The 23308-nt window shown below is 46.0% G+C and overlaps 2 protein-coding genes across 2 annotated transcripts in view; one reads left to right on the top strand and one right to left on the bottom strand.

The window, feature by feature from the left end:
* LOC141116650 (uncharacterized) overlaps positions 1 to 23308 on the top strand; it is a 210737-nt gene that overhangs the window by 5350 nt on the left and 182079 nt on the right. The gene's annotated exons all lie outside the window — the stretch shown is intronic.
* The window catches only part of LOC141117587 (uncharacterized), a 43593-nt gene continuing 33479 nt past the window's right edge, over positions 13195 to 23308 (bottom strand). The window contains exon 4 of the mRNA XM_073610510.1: positions 13195 to 13825. Coding sequence (XP_073466611.1) covers positions 13650 to 13825 — 176 coding nt within the window. The 3' untranslated portion in view covers positions 13195 to 13649. The remainder of the gene's footprint in view (positions 13826 to 23308) is intronic.

Genomic DNA, 23308 nt, shown 5'->3' with positions numbered 1-23308 from the left:
TCCTCGTGGGACGGGAGGCCCGAGAAGAGCGGCGGAAGGTGGCGGGAGTTGGGGACGTCCCCTCCCACTCCTTTAGGATAACAGCCGAGTGGCTTTTAGCCACTTCGATTGTTATCACTAAAAATCCAACCGCCCGCTCTAAAAAAAAAATGTACGGGGTGATACGCTTAGCTGCATATCATCCCCAGTTTAATACCTTCAAACCATGAACGCAAATTTGCGTACGGTCGGCGCAAAGGGGTTTAAAAAGTTTCCTGTTCTACTTTGGCAATGTAAACCCTCGAAAGTCGCATGAAAGTCGCACTTGAATGTTATACATGTAACAGTTGTGTAACAGCATCATTGGTCAAAGTCGCAGCCAAGTTGCACCCATTCAAAGTTGCACTTCAAAGTCTCACTACAAGTGTGAATGGATCTACATAGAAAATATTTGAAACACCATGGACTTTATAGGCACCGGAGTACAGCGGATTCTTAAAAATTCATACATTTTATTACAACTATTCTAAAACATAGAAATACGTTAAAAATCTCACAGTGAAACTGCTACCCAAAATAAGCTACTACCACCAACAGGGTCACTAAAACCCATCATATATAGTAATGCAAGCGCCAAAATATTACGGCTGCCAGTATCCAGATGGGCTTGGTGTGGGTTGATGTAGCTTGTTCAAGCTCTACAAGTTTCGTGCCATTGCGCTTCCTCAGGAGCTAGTTTTATGGTACAGTAGCATGCTGTAGGGCTGTAATATTGTATTAAAATCCATATAATGGAGCAGAAAGTGCGGAGGATGCCCTCCAACATATTAGATGTCCAGGAAGAATAATATTATACAAAACATGATATTGTCTCATGAGAAAAAGAAAGAGGGTTTGGGACTTTTATGGGTTTTGGACTTTTTTGGGGGCTCAGATGGCCGTTTGCGATGCCATCTGGGTCCTTCAAATATCTGGTCCAGGTCGTAGGCATCTAGAGATACTGCTCGCAACTGCTGGAGTATTGATAAGCCTTGTTTTAAAACTAGTTTTTGAGTATATTTCTTGTTATTTTATAAATAAATTTTATCTTTGGTAATGCGCAAGGTTGGTGCACCCTCCTGTTCTTTTTGTATGTTTCAGTTCTAAGGATACCCATTATTCTCAGGAGGGCAGCAAGACCTGCAACTTTCCATTGACTTTGCTAAGGGGGTTGGCTGCACCACTTACTTAGTTGACCGGGCACCCGAGCGCAGGAGATTGCTTTGTGTACAATGCATGTGCCTTCATCCCTGATACTTAAGAGGAATAGGAGCAACGTTTGGGACTTTATATGAAACATGCAGCCAGGGAGGCATCATGGCATAAATGTGTCTGATGGGTACACCATGAATTGTGACCATAACATAGTAACATAATGCATCCAAATACAGTAAAATAGGAAAACTTTATTCCATAACTTAGTACATGACAATATGGTAGCATAATGGCATAGCAACATCATGGTACACAGCAATAGCATCATAAAAACACCAGACTCATTATTGCGTATCTCCACAGTATAAAACATAATTGAAATTGGTAAAATCCAATGAATCGTAATGTTGGTAACAATCTTAAAATGAGAACAGAGGGGCATCTAATAGCTCAACACGTTTTGTGGCTAAACTGCCACTCTTCAGGAGAAGATGCAAGATAGGTGTAGACCAACTATGAATCTGGGCATAGGCGTGGAAAGCTGAGGACCGGCCAGGCGGACCATCAGCCCCGGGAGCTGAGGCGGCGACCCCAAGGTCACGGATGGAGAGACCAACAGAGGAAGGCAGTCCCCAGGGACGAATCCCCCATGGATAATCAAAAGGTGGTCTGAGACATTACATAATAGCCCATCTAAGGCTCCTATATAGAAAAATAGGTCTGAATAGTGCACAGTGTCTACATGGAAGTCACCCCAGGGAGTTCTGGGGTGACTTTCATGTAGACACTGTGCACTATTTGGACTGTGCATTATTCGGACCTATTTGTCTATATAGGAGCCTTAGATGAGCTATTATGATGTGGCTCACACCACCTTTTGATTATCCATGGGGGATTCTTCCCCGGGGGACTGCCTTCCTTTGTTGGTCTCTCCATCGGTGACCTTGGGGTCACCGCCTCAGCTGAAATTCATAATTTCAAAGCCTTTGAAAAAGTGCATGCATGCGAAACGCGTCATCACGGCAACCAAGAAGCTTGCGGGTCACGCTGGTCCCCGAACAGCCTCCGCCAGCGCCGACCGCTATCCACGCCAGCCAGTCCACCTCTGATTCCATTCTCCCGGCTTTCACATCTTCACAGGGAAGTTCCACCCAGCAGTGAGCAGCCACACATCTATCTGGTTCCACCAGGAGAGAGTGGCTCAGACTCATTCGCGGACCGTGGCACCATCCCTCTCCTGTCAGCACGCCAGCTGGCTCGGCCTCCTGACACGTGGAGCACAGAGTTTGGAGTTCCACTTCCCCACTGACCGCTGCCTCCCCCTTCTCTATCACCAGCACGCCCAGCTGTGTTTTACACGCCGGTGAGCTGGACCTTCATTTGGCTGAGTGCAGCAGGGGCATTGGCGCCTCCCCTGCTGCTTGGCTTTTTCCATTCTTGGATACTGTGGGCTCCCCGTTGCTCTGGCGACCTCCAGTGACATTGTAAGCTTTTTATTTTATTTTCCACTTCTTCCCACTTCCTTTTGTATTGACTATTGGATTGATTTTACATGCAGTATGTACTGCGGCCATCTGTGAGACTGTTTTTCCTATTAAACCCATCGAGCGCTGGATTATTTGGTTGTGCATTGTCTTTATCCATATTCTCCAGTTATGACTGTTGTCAAGCCCCACCATACCAACTGTGATCCCTGTTCACCCACATATGGCCACGTTTAGCGCTGGTGACATTTGTTACTTACCAGGGTTTAATACCGAGTTGGCCCACCTTTTGCAGCCACAACTCTTCTGGGAAGGCTGTCCACAAGGTTTAGGAGTGTGTCTATGGGAGTGTTTGACCATTCTTCCAGAAGTGCATTTGTGAGGTCAGGCACTGATGTTGGGCGAGAAGAACTGGCTTGCAGTCTCCGCTCTAATTCATCCCAAAGGTGTTCTATCCAGTTGAGGTCAGGATTTATGGACCTTGCTTTGTGCACTAGTTCAAATCATTTGTTGGAGGGGGGATTATGGTGTGGGGTTGTTTTTCAGGGGTTGGGTTTGGCCCCTTAGTTCCAGTGAAGGGAACTCTTAAGGCGTCAGCATACCAAGACATTTTGGACAATTTCATGCTCCCAACTTTGTGGGAACAGTTTGGAGATAGCCCCTTCCTGTTCCAACATGACTGCATACCAGTGCACAAAGCAAGGTCCATAAAGACATGGATGAGAGAGTTTGGGATGGAGGAACTTGACTGGCCTGCACGGAGTCCTGACCAGTGCTGTATTTAGGCCTAGGGCGGCACTTTGCGGGGGGCGGCAAAAAACGCCGCCCCCCCACCTGCCTACCCGAGTCCCACGGCATTCTCCCGTACAGATGCAGGCTCCGACGGTCGGCTTCCTGTGGTGTGATGGAGTGCTTGGCGGGGGGGCGACTCGCGCCCCCATGAGTGGCCGCGTTGACTTGCTGCATGTAATTTGGACGGGCGGAGGCGGAGCCTCCTCCGTTCGGCTTTCCTGCATCGCTCGTCTCGGGCAGGGTCTGTCTGATGGCAGGAGGAGGAGAGAGAGAGAGAGAGAAGCACGAGGGGAATCCCCTACCCCATAGCCAGGACAGGAGGTAAAATACTGTAGATTCAATTACTATTACTCTTGTACAGTAATGGGATCACTTTATTGCAATATCATGACCATGAGCACAGATTGGCTGCTTGGGTGCATGTGACAAGCAGCCAATCTGTGCTCAATATGGAAATGAATATACAGATCATGATATTGCAATAAAGTGATCCATGCTACAAACTCATTACACAGTCCATCTTCAGTGAAAGTTCATGTACTGAAAACTTTCACTAAGAGCCCTTTCACACTGGGGCATCGGGGCTGTCGGCGGTAAAGCTCTGCTATTTTTAGCGACGCTTTACTGTCGTTTTTGCGGGGGTTTTCGGCCGCTAGCGGGGTGGTTTTAACCCCTGCTAGCAGTCGAAAAAGGGTTAAAACAACCTGCAAAGCAGCACTGCAGCAGTGTTTTGCAGGCAGATTTAACCCTTTTACAACCGCCCCACTATCAGCCAAATAGCGCTGCTAAAACTACGGTAAATCGGTGCTAAAAATAGCGCCGCTTTACCGCCGACGCCGGGTCGTTGCATTGAGGCTGCATTGACGGGCACTAGTGAGGCTGCATTGATGGGCACTGGTGAGGCTGTGCTGATGGGCACTGGTGAAGCTGCGATGATGGGCACTGGTGAGGCTGTGCTGATGGGTACTGGCGAGACTGCCCTGATGGGCACTGGTGAGGCTGCATTGATGGGCACTGGTGAGGCTGCATTGATGGGCACTGGTGAGGCTGTGCTGATGGGCACTGGTGAGGCTGCATTGATGGGCACTGATGAGGAGGCATTGATGGGCACTGATGAGGCTGCATTGACGGGCACTGGTGAAGCTGCGATGATGGGCACTGGTGCGGCTGTGCTGATGGGTAATGGCGAGACTGCCCTGATGGGCACTGGTGAGGCTGCGCTGAGGGGCACCGGTGAGGCTGTGCTGATGGGCACCGGTGAGGCTGCATTGATGAGCACCGGTGAGGCTGTGCTGATGGGCACTGATGAGGCTGCATTGATGGGCACTGATGAGGCTGCATTGACGGGCACTGATGAGGCTGCATTGACGGGCACTGGTGAGGCTGCATTGATGGGCACTGGTGAGGCTGTGCTGAAGGGCACTGGTGAAGCTGCGATGATGGGCACTGGTGAGGCTGTGCTGATGGGTACTGGCGAGACTGCCCTGATGGGCACTGGTGAGGCTGCATTGATGGGCACTGGTAAGGCTGCATTGATGGGCACTGGTGAGGCTGTGCTGATGGGCACTGGTGAGGCTGCATTGATGGGCACTGATGAGGAGGCATTGACGGGCACTGATGAGGCTGCATTGAAGGGCACTGGTGAAGCTGCGATGATGGGCACTGGTAAGGCTGTGCTGATGGGTAATGGCGAGACTGGCCTGATGGGCACTGGTGAGGCTGCGCTAATGGGCACCGGTGAGGCTGCGCTGATGGGCACCAGTGAGGCTGCGCTGATGGGCACCAGTGAGGCTGCACTGATGGGCACCGATGAGGCTGCGCTGATGGGCACCGGTGAGGCTGCACTGATGGGCACCGGTGAGGCTGCACTGATGGGCACTGGTGAGGCTGCATTGATGGGCACCGGTGAGGCTGCATTGATGGGTACTGATGAGGCTGCATTGATGGGTACTGATGAGGCTACACTTGGTACCCACTTTTAATGTAGAGAGAGGAAGAGGGGGAGCTCTAAGATGAAAAGGTGGAGCTTAAAAGGGAAGGGGTGTGGTTTACAGATTACAGGGCGGGACTTAAACTCAAAGGGGTATGGCTTTGACAAGAGGGGGTCATATTTAAATTAGGGGTGCATGGGTTTAGTCAGGCCTAGGGCAGCACAAAACCTAAATACACCACTGGTCCTGACCTCAACCCGATAGAACACCTTTGGGATGAATTACAGCGGAGACTGTGAGGCAGGCCTTCTCATTCAACATCAGTGCCTGACCTCACAAATGTGCTTCTGGAAGAATGGTCAAACATTCCCATAGACACACTCCTAAACCTTGTGGACAGTCTTCCCAGAAGAGTTGAAGCTGTTATAGCCGCAAAGGGTGGGCCAACTCAATATTGAACCCTACGGACTAAGACTGGGATGACATTAAAGTTCATGTGTGTGTAAAAGCAGGCGGCCTAATACTTTTGGTAATATAGTGTATATGTGGCCTTAGGTAAACACTTTTCAGTGCTGTTCCCTGCACAGAGACCGGGGTGGGGCGTGTGTGTGTGTGTGGGGGTTTGGGCCTGAAAATGAAAAGCTCCCAATACATACTTGCGATCTGGAGCTTTCTGATTTTGTGACTGCTGTGACAGCCAATCACAGCAGTCACATGACCCAAATGCTCGCCTCCGCCTTCTGGCATTTAGAAGCTCGTAAAGGGCTGGGAGGTGGTAGCGGGAAGGGGTTAAACAAAATTCTATCAGTGTGAGTTTTTAAACATCAAGCTCAAAACATGATATACCAATATACAGTAGAAGAGAATATAGGGAAAGAAAAAAAAAAGGGGGGGCTTGATTCCCCTGAACCCAACCCCTTGTATTTTTTATTTGTACTGCATTTTAAAGTTATAAAAAAAAATCATTAAAAAGTTCTATATTTTAGGTGCTCACAATAAATAATATTGTATCAGATGTGGTGTCTGTGTTTTTTTTTTTTTTTGTGACATAATAATATACTTTCTTTTCTGAACCTCAATGTGCAGCATTTTTCTTTTTTATTCCTTTCAATTTTATTAACCACATGCCAACCGGGCCATAGCCAAAAGACAGTTACAGCGCAGTCGGTTTATTTTTGGGAGGGCGTCCATAGACGTCCTCCCAGAATTCCCGGTGCACCCGGGAGTGTCAGTGACCGAGGACCCGGCGCATCACGGATCACGGTAAATGGCCGCTGACAGCGGAAGTTTACCACGTGATCGATCCGTCAAATGACGAAGCGATCACTTGTAAACAAACCGGCGTTATGTCCAGTTCATCTTTCCCCTCCTTGTACCGATCGGTACAGTGCGAGGGGAGAGGGGAGAGATCGGGTGCAGCAGGCGCTGTGGGCTGGATATGTACTGCCCACAGAGCTTATCTGTGCCCATTCCAGCCATCCATCTATCTATGCTCAGAAATACTCATCCATCCATCCATGTTCAGCAATACTCATCCATCCATCCTCAGCCATCCATACTCAGCAATACTCATCCATCCATCCATGCTCAGCCATCCATACTCAGCAATACTCATCCATGCTCAGCAATACTCATCCATCCATCCATGCTCAGCAATACTCATCCATCCATCCATGCATCCATCCATACTCGGCAATACTTATCCATCTCCAGCCATACTCTCATCCATCCATCCATGCTCAGCCACCTATACTCAGCCATACTCAGCAATACTCATCCATCCTCAGCCATACCCACCCAGCCATACTCAGCCATACCCAACTCAGCCATACCCAGCCATCCCATCCATACCCAGCCATCCCATCCATACTCAGCCATATCCAACCATCCCAGCCATACCATCCATACTCAGCCATACCCATCCATCCCATCCATACCCATCCATCCCCAGCCATCCCATCCATACTCAACCATACTCAGCCATCCCATCCATGCCCAGCCATCCCATCCACACTCAGCCATACCCACCCAGCCATACTCAGCCATACCCAGCCATCCCATCCATACTGAGCCATACCCAGCCATCCACATTCATGGCTCAACCATGCTTAGCCATCCCCATCCACGGCTTATCCATGCCACTACAGTGCCTCAAAGTGTAATAGGTAGTCAAATTAGATTTGAAATGTATGCCCCTAGAATGCCTGCTGGTGCTCCCTGCATGCTGTTGGGCCTCTGTATGTGACCAGGCTGTGTAAAAGTCTCACACATGTAGTATCGCCGTACTCAGGAGGAGTCTATTTTGGGGTGGAAATTTTGGTATGTACATGCTATATACTATTGTATAAATGGACAACTTTGTGTAAAAAAAATGCGTTTTCATTTTCTTTCCACATTTTTCAAAAACTTGTGGAAAAAAATGACATGTTCAAAAGACTCGATATGCCTCATAGATTATACGTTGGGGTGTTTTCTTTCCATAATGTGGTCCTTTTTGGGGCGTTACCATTGTCCTGGTGCTCCAGGGCCTTCAAAACTGTAGGTAGTCAAGAAATTAGATGTGTAATTTATGCTCCTAGAACGCCTGATGATGCTCCCTGCATGTTGCGCCTCTGTATGTGGTCACTAATAGGGATGGGCTTTATGTTCGGGTCGAACATGAGTTTGACTCGAATATTGGCTGTTCGCCAGTTCGCCAAACAGCGAACAATTTGGGATGTTCGCGGCAAATTCGAAAGCCACGGAACACCCTTTAAAATTCTAAGGGAGAAATCAAAAGTGCTAATTTTAAAGACTTATATGCATAGTATTGTCATAAAAAGTGTTTGGGGATCCGGGTCCTGCCCCAGGGTACATGTATCAATGCAAAAAAAAATTTTAAAAACTGACGTTTTTTCGGGAGCAGTGATTTTACTAATGCTTAAAGTGAAACAATAAAAGTGTAATATTCCTTTAAATTTTGTACCTGGGGGGTGTCTATAGTATGCCTGTAAAGGGGCGCATGTTTCCCGTGTTTAGAACAGTCTGACAGCAAAATGACATTTCAAAGGAAAAAAAGTAATTTAAAACTACTCGCGGCTATAATGAATTGTCGGTCCGACAATACACATAAAAGTTCATTGATAAAAACGGCATGGGATTTCCCTACAGGGGAACCCCGAACCAAAATTTAAAAAAAATGCGTGGGGGTCCCCCTAAATTCCATACCAGGCCCTTCAGGTTTGGTATGGATATTAAGGGGAACCCTGCGCCAAAATAAAAAAAAAAAATGGCATGGGGGTCCCCCACAAAATCCATACCAGACACTTCAGGCCCGGTATGGATTTTAAGCGGAACCACGCACCAAAATTAAAAAAAAAAGGTGTGGGGTCCCCCAAAAAATCCATACCAGACCCTTATCTGAGCACGCAACCTGGCAGGCTGCAGGAAAAAAGGGGGGACGAGAGAGCGCCCCCCTCCTGAACCGTACCAGGCCACATGCCCTCAACATTGGAAGAGTGCTTTGAGGTAGCCCCCAAAACACTTTGTCCCCATGTTGATGGGGAGAAGGGCCTCATCCCCACAACCCTTGCCTGGTGGTTGAGGGGGTCTGCGGGCGGGGGGCTTATCGGAATCTGGAAGCCCCCTTTAACAAGGGGACCCCCAGATCCTGCCCCCCCCGTGTGAATTGGTAATGGGGTACCAATTACCGTAACCGGGTGACCCAGCCCCCTCTGACAACACGGGGAAAGCACAGGGAAGTCCCATGAAGTCCCCGTGCATCAGAGGAGGGCGGGGTCACTGGGTGGCCCCGCCCTCCGTTATATAAGAAATGTCAGAAGAACCGAAGCGTCACACGGCGGAAGACTCCCACTGAGCGGATCGTGCGGACAGAGCAGGGAAGAAGCCATTAGGAAGATGCGGGACGAGAAGAGTGGAGGAAAAAGAAGATGGAGAAGAAGATGAAGAAGAAGATGGAGGAAGAAGAACACCGAAGGAACACCAGAAGAAAGAAAATGGAAGAAGAAGCCGAAAGAAGAAGAAGTTAATAAAGGACTTGTCAAAAACCGTCTCTTGTGTTTTTTAACCTTTTTGACACTTTTTTTGTGAAATGGTAGGGGTACATTTGTACCCCATTACCAATTCACACAGGGGGGGCTTAGATTCCGATAAGCCCCCCGCACGCAGCAACCACCAGGCAAGGGTTGTGGGGATGAGGTCCTTCTCCCCATCAACATGGGGACAAGGTGCTTTTGGGGGCTACCTCAAAGCACCCTCCCAATGTTGAGGGCATGTGGCCTGGTACGGTTCAGGAGGGGGGTTGCTCTCTCATCCCCCCTCTTTTCCTGCGGCCTGCCAGGTTGCGTGCTCGGATAAGGGTCTGGTATGGATTTTTGGGGGGACCCCACGCCATTTTTTTTTTACATTTTTGCACGGGGTTCCCCTTAAAATCCATACCGGGCCTGAAGTGTCTGGTATGGATTTTGAGGGGGACCCCCATGCCATTTTTTTTTATTTTGGCGCAGGGTTCCCCTTAATATCCATACCAAACCTGAAGGGCCTGGTATGGAATTTAGGGTGACCCCCACGCATTTTTTTTTTATTTTGGTTCGGGGTTCCCCTGTGGGGAAATCCTATGCCATTTTTATCAATGAACTTTTATGTGTATTGTCGGACCGACAATTCATTAATAGCCGCGAGTAGTTTTAAATGACTTTTTTCCTTTGAAATGTCATTTTGCTGTCAGACTGTTCTAAACACAGGAAACATGCGCCACTTTACAGGCATACTATAGACACACCCCAGGTACGAAATTAAAAGGATATTACACTTTTATTGTTTCACTTTAAGCATTATTAAAATCACTGCTCCCGAAAAAACGGCCGTTTTTAAAACTTCTTTTGCATTGATACAAGTCCCCTGGGGCAGGACCCAGGTCCCCAAACACTTTTTATGACAATAACTTGCATATAAGCCTTTAAAATGAGCACGTTTGATTATTCATGTTTGTGTCCCATAGACTTTAACGGTGTTCACGTGTTCAAACAAATTTTTTGCCTGTTCTGGATGCGAACCGAACAGGTGGGTGTTCGGCTCATCTCTAGTCACTAAGGATGAGCTCTGGCATGTTCGCACACTCCATGTGCACAGCCCGCCAGGAGGTCGGCACGGCGCTGTGCTAATCACAGACAGTGAGACATTTTCCCGATGTGCGGCTGCAGAGATCGGGAAATGTCTCACTGCCTGTGATTAGCGCAGCGCATTGCCGACTTCCTGGCGGGCTCTGCACATGGAGTGTGCGAACACGCCGGAGCTCATCCTTAGTGGCCAGGGTGTGTACAAGTCTCACACATGTGGTATCGCCATACTCAGGAGGAGTAGTAAAATGTATTTTTGGGTGTAATTTGTGGTATGCATATGCTGTGTGTGAGAAATAACCTGATAATATGACACTTTTGTGAAGAAAAAAAAAAGAAAAAAATCTTAATGTTGCAAAGAATTGTGGGAAATAATGACAACTTCAAAAAACTCACCATGCCTCTTTCTAAATACTTTGGAATGTCTACTTTCTAAAAAGGGGTCATTTGGGGGGGTATTTGTACTTTCCTGGCTTGTTAGGGTCTCAAGAAATGAGCTAGGCCGTCAGTACTTCAGGTGTGATCAATTTTCAGTGATTTGCACCATAGCTTGTGGACTATATAATTTTCACACAGACCAAATAATATACACCAATTTGGATTATTTTTACCAAAGATATGTAGCAGTATAAAATTTGGCCAAAATTTATGAAGAAAAATTCCTAATTTGCAAAATTTTATAACAGAAACAAAGAAAAATGTATTTTTTTTTACAGAAATTTCGGTCTTTTTTCATTTATAGCGCAAAAAATAAAACACCTAGCGGTGATTAAATGCCACCAAAAGAAAGCTCTATTTGTGTGAAAAAAAGGACAACAATTTTATATGGGTACAGTGTTGCATCTGCTCTCTTTCTCCTTGCAAAAAAAAAAAAATGTATGTACAAAAAAAATAATAATAATAAAATACACATTCTTTTTCCATTCACAGAGAAAGAAAACACAAGGGCAGGCTCCTCAGGGACTGATCATTGTGAAAGCCAATCAGAGGCTATCACAGCGATTAGGTGACCCGGAATCATGAGTTCATTAGTACAGGGCCCAGGGCTCACGCTGTGATCCGGTCTCTGTGCTGGAAGAGCGCTGCGTGGCGCACGCTCATCACAAAGGAAGATACGCAATTATGCGGCCCTACGGAAAAAAGCCCAGTCTAGTGGGGCTGCATATTTGTGTTACGTCGGTGTGAAGGGTTTAAAATGACATTCTGTACATTCGAGAAAAAAATCTCCGTCCTGATCTTCTGAATGTTCTCATCACTATGGTGGAAAACAAATGCCAATTTGACCCCACCAATGATTAAAAAAATGGAATGAACGTTCTTAAAACAAAAATTTGAATGAAATTCTACTAGTGTAAGACCAGCTTTAGACATAAGAATAAAACATCAGACATGATGTACTAATATAGAAGAGAATATAGAGAAAGAAAATAACGAGAACCCTGACCTCATCTATCAGATATTAGTATCTCCATGGTATGCAAATTAGGATAAGAGAATACACCTAGTTATTGGGTCATTCAACCATTAACTCAAGCCATTTGAAGTCCTTCCGCTGATACCAACAATTGGCACTATTCCTCCCACTAACACCAATGATGAAGCATTGTATACTCCCATTGACACCAAAGCATTTTCTACTCACACTGGTCACATAAACTGGCCCTTTGTTTAGAAAGTTTGGAGACCCCTGGTCTAGAAGATTTCCGGTGTCTTTGTGTAATGGTAGAAGGACTCCTCCCTAAAGTCTTAATGTGATTGGTAAGGACTCATCACTTCGGTCTTCATGTGATGGGTAAAGAACCAGGGCTTTCCCTCCTGGCCAGAGTCACCCCTTGTCTCGGCCCTCTACTCTGCCTGAAGATAATCCCTTTCCTCTGTCCCCTACCCACCTCTTAGTACCTCAGAGTTTAGAGAATATAGAACCATGTATCATTTTGTGGTGCTAAATATTTTGTATGGAATGTGTTAATGATAAAAAGAAAGGCAGTACAAATAGATCCCCTGCACCAAGCAACAACAGATACTCAGCCAGCAACAAAAGATTTCCCAGCAACAATAAATCCCCAGCCAGCAATAATAGATCCCTCAGCAACAACATATCCCCAACCAGCAACAACAGATCCCCCAGCAGCTAGCATGAATGGACTCCCCAACAGCCAACAACATACCCCTGTCCCCAACAATAGATCCTCCCCCACAACAGTAAATTTCCCCCAGCAACACTACGCCCATTTAGGGACAATAGCTAGCATCAGTAGACTTTACAGCACCCTTTGCCAACACATGGGTTCAATGCTGCAGGTGCCAAAACTGCACTTCAGTCTTCATGTGATGGATAAAGACTCTTCACTTCAGTCTTCATGTGATGGGTAAGGACTCCTCACTTCAGTCTTTATGTGATGGGTAAGGACTCCTCACTTCAGTCTTTATGTGATGGGTAAGGACTCCTCACTTCAGTCTTTATGTGACGGGTAAGGACTCCTCACTTCAGTCTTTATGTGACGGGTAAGGACTCCTCACTTCAGTCTTTATGTGACGGGTAAGGACTCCTCACTTCAGTCTTTATGTGACGGGTAAGGACTCCTCACTTCAGTCTTTATGTGACGGGTAAGGACTCCTCACTTCAGTCTTTATGTGACGGGTAAGGACTCCTCACTTCAGTCTTTATGTGACGGGTAAGGACTCCTCACTTCAGTCTTTATGTGACGGGTAAGGACTCCTCACTTCAGTCTTTATGTGACGGGTAAGGACTCCTCACTTCAGTCTTTATGTGATGGGTAAGGACTCCTCACTTCAGTCTTTATGTGATGGGTAAGGACTCCTCACTTCAGTCTTTATGTGATGGGTAAGGACTCCTCACTTCAGTCTTTATGTGATGGGTAAGGACTCCTCACTGCAGTCTTTATGTGATGGGTAAGGACTCCTCACTGCAGTCTTTATGTGATGGGTAAGGACTTCTCACTTTAGTCTTCATGTGATGGGTAAGTACTCCTCATATCGGTATTCATGCGATGGGTAAGGACTCCTCACTTTGTTTTTCAAATAATGGGTAAGGACTCCTTACTTAAGTCCTTATGTGATGGATAAGAACAGAGTGATTAATAACACACAGCCAGATATCAGCAGTTGTAAGGACTGAATACAGAAAATTCTTAGAGGACTTTAGAACATCTCCGGTGTTCATGTGTGTCGGTAGAAGGACTCATCACTTCGGTCTTCATGTGATGGGTAAGCACAAAGCAAGTGATCAATAGCACACAGCCAGATATCGCCAGTCGTATTGTATTTACTGTTGTGTAATCCATACGAGTTTTCTCCTGATAGAATCCTAAAAAAAAAAAAAAAAAACCACATAAAAAAAAAACCACATAAAGCCCAACTCCAATTTTTTTTTTTTATTACATAGCCCAGGCCCTGTTAAAACAAAATAAGTTCACTGTAGTACTCACCTTTTCTCCAACACTCTCCCCTGCATACTTATAGTACCATGGTCCATGTCAGTCATCTTCTGGGCTAAAGGATGCTCTATGTGATTTAATTGACTTCCTGTGGGCCCAGGGAATAAAGCTGGCCATACAATGATAGAATCACATTTGAATGTTGGTACAAAATTTAATGTCAGACATTCAAAGGTATTATTACGGACTTGATAAATTTTGTAGAAATTTTTTTGTTCAGTGGCTATGCCAAAGTTTGAAATTTTAACATTCAATTTTAAAAAGGGATGTCTTGCTATGGCACACTACAGTACAATAAATTTTTCAAGATGCAAAACCACATTCTCTGTTGGAATTGTGTTTGCACACACAAGAAGCAAGAAACAATTTCCAACCGGAGTCTTGGAACGTTTGCTCCACCAATTTCAAAACTGTTAGAAAATAAAAAAAACCTTCTCAAAACTTCCTAAAAAAAAAAGAAAAAAATTGGAAATTTTTGAACAACATTCTACCTGTGTTTGGCCAGCTTTATACTCACTCAGCTTTGGGGCATGTCATATATATATATATATATATATATATATATATATATATATATATATATATACACTATATATTCCCAAAGTATTGAGACACTTGGCTTTACATGTACATGAACTTTAATGGCATACCAGTCTTAGTCCATAGGGTTCAATATTGAGTTGGCCCACTCTTTGCAGCTATAACAGCCTCAACTCCTCTGGGAAGGCTGTCCACAAGGTTTAGGAGTGTGTCTATGGGAATGTTTGACCATTCTTCCAGAAGTAGATTTGTGAGGTCAGACACTTCTGCATTCTCCACTCTAATTTATCCCAAAGGTGTTCTATTGGGTTGAGGTCAGGACTCTCTGCAGGTCAGTCAAGTTCCTCCACCCCAAATTCGCTCACCCATGTCTTTATGGACATTGCTTTGTGCACTGGTCCAAATCATTTGGTGGAGGGAGGATTATGGTGTGGGGTTGTTTTTCTGGGGTTGGGCTTGGCCCCTTAGTTCCAGTGAAGGGAACTCTTAAGGCATCAGCATACCAAGACATTTTGGACAATTTCATGCTCCCAACTTTGTGGGAACAGATTGGGGATGGCCCCTTCCTGTTCCAACACGACTGCACACCAGTGTACAAACAAGGTCCATAAAGACACGGATGAGCGAGTTTGGGGTGAAGGAATTTGAATGGCCTGCACAGAGTCCAGTAAAGCAGAGACTGTGAGCCAGGCCTTCTCGTCCAACATCAGTGCCTGACCTCACAAAAAATGCTCTTCTGGAAGAATGGTCAAACATTCCCATAGGCACACTCCTAAACCTTGTGGACAGCCTTACCAGAAGAGCTGATGCTGTTTTAGCTGCAAAGGGTGGGCCAACTAAAGTTCATGTGTGTGTAAAGGCAGGCATCCCAACACTTTTGGTATTAGAGGGGCCATATATAATATATATATATATATATATATATAAAATATATATTCAGGTTTATATGAAACATTCCCTAAACCATGGCAACCACCAGTACTATTTTGACATATCACATAAAAAATAAGGGTGAGTGTGATGACCCATAGGAACCATTTTATTTGATACAAGCACAGTAATAAAGGATGACTGCTGATTGGTTGCCATGGTTTAGGTAATGTTGCACTTTAACCTTAACATATATACTGTATATCTATATATATATATATAGATATACAAGTGTGCTCAAAAGTTTGCATATCGTGGCGGAAATCGTGAAAGTTTGGCATTGCAATTGAAAATATGACTAATTATGCCACAAAAATGTCTATTATTAGTGATCATATGAAGCCATTTATTAACACATAGTTGTTCGGCTCCTTTTTAAATCACAGTGATAACAGAAATCACCGAAATGTCCCTGATAAAAAGTTTACATCCCCTGGAATGTTTGGCCTTGGTACAGACACACATGGTGACAGGTTAAAATGGCAATTAAAGGATATCTTTTAATATCCTTTTCCATTATTATAAAGTTCCATTACCTTGTTACGCAGATCTTTTGACAGTTTTTTTGGCTCCCGTGGCTTAGACTCTAGCATGCTCAGTGCATCCTCATGAGAGCTAAAAAACTCATTGACTATTTATACACAGACACTAATTGCCACAGATGTTGAAAATGAACCTTTAATTGCTATTTTAACCCGTGTGTGTCACCATGTGTGTCTGTAATAAGGGCAAACATTCCAGGGGATGGAAACTTATGATCAGGGCTATTTGGGTGATTTCTGTTATCATTATGATTAAAAAAGGAGCCAAACACCTATATAAGTGGCTTCATATGATCACTATCCTCAGAGGAGCTCCGGGCTCAAATTAAAAGTCAGCAGCTACAAATACTGCAGCTGCCCATTTTTATTAATAATATGAGACTTACCTGTCCACGAATCAAGCGGTGTCTTCACCCAAGCTGATTTTTCAATCAGATCTTGGGTGCTGCCACCGCCATCTCGGCTAAGGGAAATCAGCAGTGAAGCCTTGTGTCTTCACTGCCAGTTCCCTACTGCACATGCGCAAAGTGCACTGTGCTTTGTGAATGGCCTGGCAGTGGAGGAAGAAGGGGGAGGAGGGCCGAACGACCGACTAAGTTCACAGCGGCAAACTCAGCCACGCCCCCCTGAAAGGTGTCAAATGTGGCAGCAGAAGGACGGGAGGAGGCAAACGGAGCTTCCCCTTTTGCCCTTTTGGGTATGCAAGATTTTGAGCAGAACTATATTATATATATATATATATATATATATATATATATATATATACACACACACACTCATAAAAGTGAGTACACCCCTCACATTTTTGTAAATATTTTATTCTTTCATGTGACAACACTGAAGAAATGACACTTGTCTACAATGTAAAGTAGTGAGTGTACAGCTTGTATAACAGTGTACATTTGCTGTCCCCTCAAAATTACTCAACACACAGCCATTAATGTCTAAACCGCTGGCACCAAAAGTGAGTACACCTCTAAGTGAAAATGTCCCATTTGGGCCCAATTAGCCATTTTCCCTCCCCGGTGTCATGTGACTTGTTAGTGTTACAAGGTCTCAGGTGTAAATGGGGAGCAGGTTTGTTAAATTTGGTGTTATCGCTCTCACTCTCTCATACTGGTCACTGGAAGTTCAACATGGCACCTCCTGGCAAAGAACTCTCTGAGGATCTGAAAAAATTAATCGTTGCTCTACATAAAGATGGCCTAGGCTCAGGGGCGGACTGACAACTCATGGGGCCCCCGGGCAATAGGAGATCCTGGGGCCCCCTGTCCCCGCTCATGTGTTCCCACCCACACTCAAGCCACACCCACACAAATCCGCACCTACATTTTGCACTGCCCACACTACATGCGTTCGTCACAGAATTACATTAAAGAAAGTGCAACAACGGTACCTTTCCAAAATTAAAGTGATTGTAAAGGCTCGGTTTTTTTTTTGGTTTTTTTAAATAACAAACATATCATACTTACCTTCACTGTGCAGCTCGTTTCGCACAGAGTGGCCCCGAACCTCGACATCTGGGGGTGGCTCTCGCGGCTCCTCCCCACATCAGATAACTCCCTAGGAGAAGCGCTCTCCCGGGGGGGGGGGGTTACCTCGCAGGTGGGCTCCCGTGTCCAGCATTTGCGTCTATAGACACATGTTTACATACATGTGCTCATCCTACATAAAGCTTTTCATATAGAGCATGTGCTGGGATCATGGGGGTGCTTTACATTTTTTTTTTAATTATTTTTCTTAACTTTATATAATTTTCACTGATCACCAATGTAAGGAACATTCTTCCCACTGACCACCAATGTAAGGAACATTCTTCCCACTGACCACCAATGTAAGGAACATTCTTCTCACTGACCACAAATGTAAGGAACATTCTTCTCACTGATCACCAATGTAAGGAACATTCTTCTCACTGATCACCAATGTAAGGAACATTCTTCTCACTGATCACCAATGTAAGGAACATTCTTCCCACTGATCACCAATGTAAGGAACATTCTTCCCACTGATAACCAATGTAAGGAACATTCTTCCCACTGACCACCAATGTAAGGAACATTCTTCTCACTGACCACCAATGTAAGGAGCATTCTTCTCACTGACCACCAATGTAAGGAACATTCTTCTCACTGACCACCAATGTAAGGAACATTCTTCTCACTGATCACCAATGTAAGGAACATACTTCTCACTGACCACCAATGGAAGGAACATTCTTCTCACTGACCACCAATGTAAGGAACATTCTTCTCACTGATCACCAATGTAAGGAACATTCTTCTCACTGACCACCAATGGAAGGAACATTCTTCTCACTGACCACCAATGTAAGGAACATACTTCTCACTGATCACCAATGTAAGGAACATTCTTCTCACTGACCACCAATGTAAGGAACATTCTTCCCACTGATCACCAATGGAAGGAACATTCTTCTCACTGATCACCAATGTAAGGAACATTCTTCTCACTGACCACCAATGGAAGGAACATTCTTCTCACTGATCACCAATGTAAGGAACATTCTTCCCACTGACCACCAATGTAAGGAACATACTTCTCACTGATCACCAATGTAAGGAACATTCTTCTCACTGACCACCAATGTAAGGAACATTCTTCTCACTGACCACCAATGTATAGAAACATTCTTCCCACTGACCACCAATGTAAGGAACATTCTTCTCACTGACCACCAATGTAAGGAACATTCTTCTCACTGACCACCAATGGAAGGAACATTCTTCCCACTGACCACCAATGTAAGGAACATACTTCTCACTGATCACCAATGTAAGGAACATTCTTCTCACTGACCACCAATGGAAGGAACATTCTTCTCACTGACCACCAATGTAAGGAACATTCTTCTCACTGATCACCAATGTAAGGAACATTCTTCCCACTGACCACCAATGGAAGGAACAATCTTCTCACTGACCACCAATGTAAGGAACATTCTTCTCACTGACCACCAATGTAAGGAACATTCTTCTCACTGACCACCAATGTAAGGAACATTCTTCCCACTGACCACCAATGGAAGGAACAATCTTCCCACTATTTATTTAATCCATATTGAGCACTATATTTGATTGGCTGCTTCTGCTTGGCACACACGCACAATCACAATCACGCACATGATGATGGAGTCAGCATCATATGCGATTGTGCGTGTTTGCCAGGCCTAAGCAGAAGCAAACAGCCAATCAAATATAGTGCTCAATATGGATTCAAGAAATATGCATAGCCATAGATATCATAAATGACTACAGGAGATAACCAGAGACTACGGATGCAACTACAGGAGATGACCAAAGACTGCGAATGGGACTACAGGAAATAACCAGAGACTGGGGATGCGACTACAGGAGACAACCAGAGACTACGAATGCGACTACAGGAAATAACCAGAGACTGCGAATGCGACTACAGGAAATAACCAGACTGCGAATGCGACTACAGGAAATAACCAGAGACTGGGGATGCGACTACAGGAGATAACCAGAGACTGCGAATGCGACTACAGGAGATAACCAGAGACTGCGAATGCGACTAGAGGAGATGACCAGAGACTGCGAATGCGACTACAGGAAATAACCAGACTGCGAATGCGACTACAGGAAATAACCAGAGACTGGGGATGCGACTACAGGAAATAACCAGAGACTGCGAATGTGACTACAGGAAATAACCAGACTGCGAATGCGACTACAGGAAATAACCAGAGACTGGGGATGCGACTACAGGAGATAACCAGAGACTGCGAATGCGACTACAGGAGATAACCAGAGACTGCGAATGCGACTACAGGAGATGACCAGAGACTGGGGATGCGACTACAGGAAATAACCAGAGACTGCGAATGCGACTACAGGAAATAACCAGACTGCGAATGCGACTACAGGAAATAACCAGAGACTGGGGATGCGACTACAGGAGATAACCAGAGACTGCGAATGCAACTACAGGAGATAACCAGAGACTGCAAATGCGACTACAGGAGATGACCAGAGACTGGGGATGCGACTACAGGAGATAACCAGACTGCGAATGCGACTACAGGAAATAACCAGAGACTGGGGATGCGACAACAGGAAATAACCAAAGACTGCGAATGCGACTACAGGAAATAACCAGAGACTGGGGATGCGACTGCAGGAGATAACCAGAGACTGCGAATGCGACTACAGGAAATAACCAGAGACTGCGAATGCGACTGCAGGAGATAACCAGAGACTGGGGATGCGACTACAGGAAATAACCAGAGACTGTGAATGCGACTATAGGAAATAACCAGACTGCGAATGCGACTACAGGAAATAACCAGAGACTGGGGATGCGACTACAGGAGATAACCAGAGACTGCGAATGCGACTACAGGAAATAACCAGACTGCGAATGTGACTACAGGAAATAACCAGAGACTGGGGATGCGACTACAGGAGATAACCAGAGACTGCGAATGCGACTACAGGAAATAACCAGACTGCGAATGCGACTACAGGAAATAACCAGAGACTGGGGATGCGACTACAGGAGATAACCAGAGACTGCGAATGCGACTACAGGAGATAACCAGAGACTGCAAATGCGACTACAGGAGATGACCAGAGACTGGGGATGCGACTACAGGAGATAACCAGACTGCGAATGCGACTACAGGAAATAACCAGAGACTGGGGATGCGACTACAGGAGATAACCAGAGACTGCGAATGCGACTACAGGAAATAACCAGACTGCGAATGCGACTACAGGAAATGACCAGAGACTGGGGATGCGACTACAGGAGATAACCAGAGACTGCGAATGCAACTACAGGAAATGACCAGACTGCGAATGCGACTACAGGAAATGACCAGACTGCGAATGCGACTACAGGAGATGACCAGAGACTGGGGATGCGACTACAGGAGATAACCAGATTGCGAATGTGACTACAGGAGATGACCAGAGACTGGGGATGTGACTACAAGAAATGACCAGAGACTGGGGATGCGACTACAGGAGATGACCAGGTAGCCAGTTTTAAAATTTTAACTTTCAGCAATGCACAGCTATACAGGGGGGTAAACAACATTTCCAGGGATGGTTTAGGGAAAAAAAGGGGTCTACAGGCCGTGTATATAATGTAGGCAGAAGGACCTACCTGACCAGTCGGGCTCACCTCCCGCTCTCAGAGGTCCAGGGGCGGAGCTTTCGTCGGTAGGGGGCGGAGTTTTGTCGGTAGGGGGCGGGGCTTTCGTCGGTAGGGGGCGGGGCTTTCGTCGGTAGGGGCGGTGATCTTTGTGGTCCAGAGCGGAGCTCTCACAAGTGCAGGAGAGACGCTCTAATTAGGAACACACTCAGACTACATGAGGAGGGGCGGGGCAGGGCAGGGTCAGAGCGTCAGTGGAGCTCCCTGCCCCGCCCCTCCCTGCTGACAGAGCCTCTCTCAGCCTAAGCCGAGGTCTGCTCGGCAGCGGGCTGGCTGCGGTGCTGGGAGCTGAAATAATGCAGGAGGACGGGGTTTTCGTGCGGTGCAGCGGACGGCTTTTTTCCACTACTGACTGAGCCGCTCATGGGGCCCCTCCTGACGTCGGGCCCTCGGTCGGCGACCGAGTGACCGAATGGTCAGTCCGCCCCTGCCTAGGCTATAAGAAGATTGCCAAGACTCTGAAACTGAGCTGCAGCACAGTGGCCAAGACCATACAGCGGTTTAACAGGACAGGTTCCACTCAGAACAGGCCTCGCCATGGTTGACCAAAGAAGTTGAGTGCACGTGCTCAGCATCATATCCAGAGGTTGTCTTTGGGAAATAGACATATGAGTGCTGCCAGCAGGGGCGGACTGACCATTGAGCCACTCGGGCACTGCCCGAGGGCCCTGGGCCACTAGGGGGCCCCATCAGGGTTGCCAGCCTCAGTAAAACCAGGGACAGTATGTAAAAATCTGTGTTTTTTTTACATCTGTCTCTGAAATGTCCCTTACCGACATCCTTTTGGTCTAAAAATCCAGAGATTATAGCTGCCCCACCTCTCCAGTACCTTCTCAGCCAATAGAAACATGTCTGTGTATACTGTGTGTACATGTATGTGTATACTGTGTGATTGTATACTGTGTGTGTGTATACTGTGTGGCCCCATAATCTCTGATTGCCTGGGGGCCCCATAATCTCCTATTGCCCAGGGGCCCCATGAGTTGTCAGTCCGCCCCTGTCAGCCAGCATTGCTGCAGAGGTTGAAGGGGTGGGGGGTCAGCCTGTCAGTGCTCAGACTATACGCCTCACACTGCATCAAATTGGTCTGCATGGCTGTCGTCCCAGAAGGAAGCCTCTTCTAAAGATGATGCACAAGAAAGCCCGCAAACAGTTTGCTGAAGACAAGCAGACTAAGGACATGGATTACTGGAACCATGTGCTGTGGTCTGATGAGACCAAGATAAACTTATTTGGTTCGGATGGTGTCAAGCGTGTGGGGTGGCAACCAGGTGAGGAGTACAAAGACAAGTTTGTCTTGCCTACAGTCAAGCATGGTGTTGGGACTGTCATGGTCTGGAGCTGCATGAGTGCTGCCGGCACTGGAGAGCTACAGTTCATTGAGGGAACCATGAATGCCAACATGTACTGTGACATACTGAAGCAGAGCATGATCCCCTCCTTTCGGAGACTGGGCCACAGGGCAGTATTCCAACATGATAACCACCCCAAACACACCTCCAAGATGACCACTGCCTTGCTAAAGAATCTGAGGGTAAAGGTGATGGACTGGCCAAGCATGTCTCCAGACCTAAACCCTATTGAGCATCTGTGGGACATCCTCAAACAGAAGGTGGAGGAGCACAAGGTCTCTAACATCCACCAGCTCGGTGATGTCATCATGGAGGAGTGGAAGAGGACTCCAGTGGCAACCTGTGAAGCTCTGGTGAACTCCATGCCCAAGAGGGTTTAGGCAGTGCTGGAAAATAAAGGTGGCCACACAAAATATTAGATTTTGGGCCCAATTTGGACATTTTCACTTAGGGGTGTACTCACTTTTGTTGCCAGCGGTTTAGACATTAATGGCTGTGTGTTGAGTTATTTTGAGGGCACAGCAAGTTTACACTGGTATACAAACTGTACACTCACTACTTTACATTGTAGCAATGTGTCATTTCTTCAGTGTTGTCACATGAAAAGATATAATAAGATATTTACAAAAATGTGAGGGGTGTACTCACTTTTGTGAGATACTGTTTGTGTATTATATATATATATATATATATATATATATACACACATATATACATACACACACACACACACACACATATACTGTATAAATACTGTATACTGTATAAATATATTATATGCAGGTTA

The sequence above is a fragment of the Aquarana catesbeiana genome, linkage group LG13, assembly GCF_042186555.1.
Source record: "Aquarana catesbeiana isolate 2022-GZ linkage group LG13, ASM4218655v1, whole genome shotgun sequence".
In the NCBI taxonomy this organism is placed as follows: Eukaryota; Metazoa; Chordata; class Amphibia; order Anura; family Ranidae; genus Aquarana; species Aquarana catesbeiana.
The sequence above is the reverse complement of the archived record's forward strand: the minus strand, read 5'-3'. Positions and strand labels throughout refer to the sequence as shown.